The sequence below is a fragment of the Pimephales promelas genome, chromosome 18 (genome assembly GCF_988280905.1).
Source record: "Pimephales promelas chromosome 18, fPimPro1.hap1.1, whole genome shotgun sequence".
Taxonomy (NCBI): Eukaryota; Metazoa; Chordata; class Actinopteri; order Cypriniformes; family Leuciscidae; genus Pimephales; species Pimephales promelas.
This window is the reverse complement of record NC_142786.1, coordinates 6,702,598-6,704,971: the sequence shown is the minus strand read 5'-3', so window position 1 is coordinate 6,704,971 and position 2,374 is coordinate 6,702,598. Positions and strand designations below refer to the sequence as shown.

General features: G+C 36.2%; 1 protein-coding gene across 1 annotated transcript; it reads left to right on the top strand.

Annotated features, from left to right (window-relative positions):
* The first annotated feature begins 645 nt into the window (after positions 1-645).
* Positions 646-2,374, top strand: dpm3 (dolichyl-phosphate mannosyltransferase subunit 3, regulatory). Its single transcript, XM_039678930.2, has 2 exons — positions 646-778; positions 1,308-2,374. The coding sequence occupies exon 2, from the start codon at positions 1,361-1,363 to the stop codon at positions 1,637-1,639; it is 279 nt and encodes a 92-aa protein (XP_039534864.1). The 5' UTR covers positions 646-778; positions 1,308-1,360; the 3' UTR covers positions 1,640-2,374.

The window sequence follows — 2,374 nt, the reverse complement described above, 5'->3', positions numbered from 1 at the left end:
ACCGTACAAATTATACTTTGTTCTCTAATTGTTAATGTTAACAACATCAGCATTGCGTGACTACGTAATGTCCTTGTGATATGTATCCTTGTCTTTCTGATATCCTTGTTTGGGTCCGGTTGCAGTCACTTTTTTTTCTGTAGCCACTCCGAAGTCTGAACAAAGTATTTTTCTTTGGTGTTATTCTAAACTGTTTTATTACTCTGTTTTTTTTATTATTTTAATTTCTTCTATGTAAAGCACTTTGAATTACCATTGTGTATGAAATGTGCTATATAAATAAACTTGCCTTGCCTTGCTTTTGCATTTTACAGCAGGTGAATGTTGTCACTGTTGATTGTCTTTGAACCTTTCTGGATCCACTTATCAAATTTATAAGTTTAATTATATCAAGTGCTGTGAGAAAAGGCTATAAATCTCCACCTACAGCATCCTTACATCACATGTAATAATAATATAGCCTACCAACTAACCAACTGGTTAAAAAAAGCCATTTCCTAAACTCCTAAACTGTTTCAACTGTTGCACATTGAACTGTACAAAATACAAACAATAAAACAAACTTGGGTTTCTTTATTTTTCTTCAATTTAATATTTTAGAGATAAAAATACTGAAACATGGTTTAAATTAGTCGAACATGGTAGGGTTTGTTTTGCATGATTCTAAGGACGTACACTACATGTTCCACAATGCATTTCGCCACCTACGTCATCAATGTGCGTTATTTTGAAAGTGGTGAGCTGGCTTTGAACCATAGACGGTAGCTTTGGATAGCGGGTGAGAGAGTTTATTTGAATATTATCAGTGCATTTTCATTGTACTTATTCAATGTTTAGGAGCTGATCATTGCTATTACGTTAAGAGATTATCTCTGTGTTGCGTTGGCTGTCAGATATCATTGTAACCACCTGTAATCATTAGCATTCATGCTAACAGTTCAATCCGGGTGAGGATCAGTGTTACATTTTTAAAGAACGCCAGTGTATTTTATGTTTTTTTCTGTACTATTCATTTCTTAATCTTCCGATGTATTCTGTCTCCAGCAGTAGCCATATAAACTGGTCAGTTTAATTGAATGCACTGGAAGTAAAAGTTTCTTTATGTGACGTAATATTACGTAATATATAAGCATAATAATAAGTATATATTTTATTTTTAATGTAAAACATTCATACAGTGTTCTATGTGTGGCCAAATCTAAATGGCCACTTTGAAATCAATAAAGAAAAACAGTGTGTGTCATCTAAAATAATATTAAAGTTAAACAGTACTGTCTAACCTCATAGAATCATATTCATCCTCATAGGTGGATTCTTTGGTTATAATTTTGCCCTCCTCCATCCCACTATCCTCTGAACCATGACCAAGCTTCTGGAGTGGCTTCTTGGTTGTTCGCTGATAGGCATATCATGGGGACTTGTTACCTTTGACCTTCTGGATTTGCAGCTGCCTCCCCAGTACAGAGAGCTGGTGTGGCCGATGCCTGTGTATCTGCTGGTGGCGTTCGGCTGTTATTCACTGGCAACTGTCGGCTACCGTGTGGCCACATTTAATGACTGTGAGGAAGCAGCCAAGGAGCTGCAAACGCAAATACAGGAAGCCAAAGCGGACTTGAAGAAGAAGGGACTGAAGATGTGAGATTTAAATGCAGCTCCTGTTTTTTCTTCATATACAAATGCAAGTCTCATGTTAACTTTCTGCCAGAGTTTTCCTCTGCATTGACACTAGGCTAATTCCATGGATGTCCGCGCTATAATATGGACTCAAAGCTGCCCAGCTTGGTTCAAGTCTTTATTTCAACATGATGTAAATGATTGTTTGAAGTATAGCCTAAACACCTGTGAATGATCTATTTCCAGCTTCAGAACAAGCTTATTTAGAAAATTACAGGCACATTCATGTATTGTCAATGCAGAGCAGTGCTATTTTTGTACAACCTCTAGTCCAGAGTGTGTGTATTTGCCTTGGCCTGGGAATGAATAAGTCTTTTTTTTTTGACCCAGATGTTTTTAACAGAGTCCGAATTCTGAGTCAGACTTAGAAACAAACCCACTATGTTGATTCACGCTTGAACAGGGGTTGCGTTAGAAGATGTGGAATAGAATTTTGATGTAAAATGTAAAATTGATGGTGTTGAGGCTCATACACTGTTGTCCCTTTTTATCTTAAATTAGGGTTTAAATTTGTAAATCCAATCCAAGTCATTTTTGGCACAGTATGGGTCAAACCATTTAATCATATGGTCTATATTAAATGAAATGGCCTGCTTGTGTATTGAAAATAATGCACAGATAAAAACTGTTTTTCCTCATAAGACATTCCACATGTTGAAAATGTATGTTTGATACAAAATACAGACTGGTTCGTTCTCGA

Coding starts and splice junctions, on each gene's coding strand:
- dpm3 (XM_039678930.2), top strand. CDS start 1,361: ATGACCAAGCTTCTGGAGTGGCTTCTTGGTTGTTCGCTGATAGGCATA.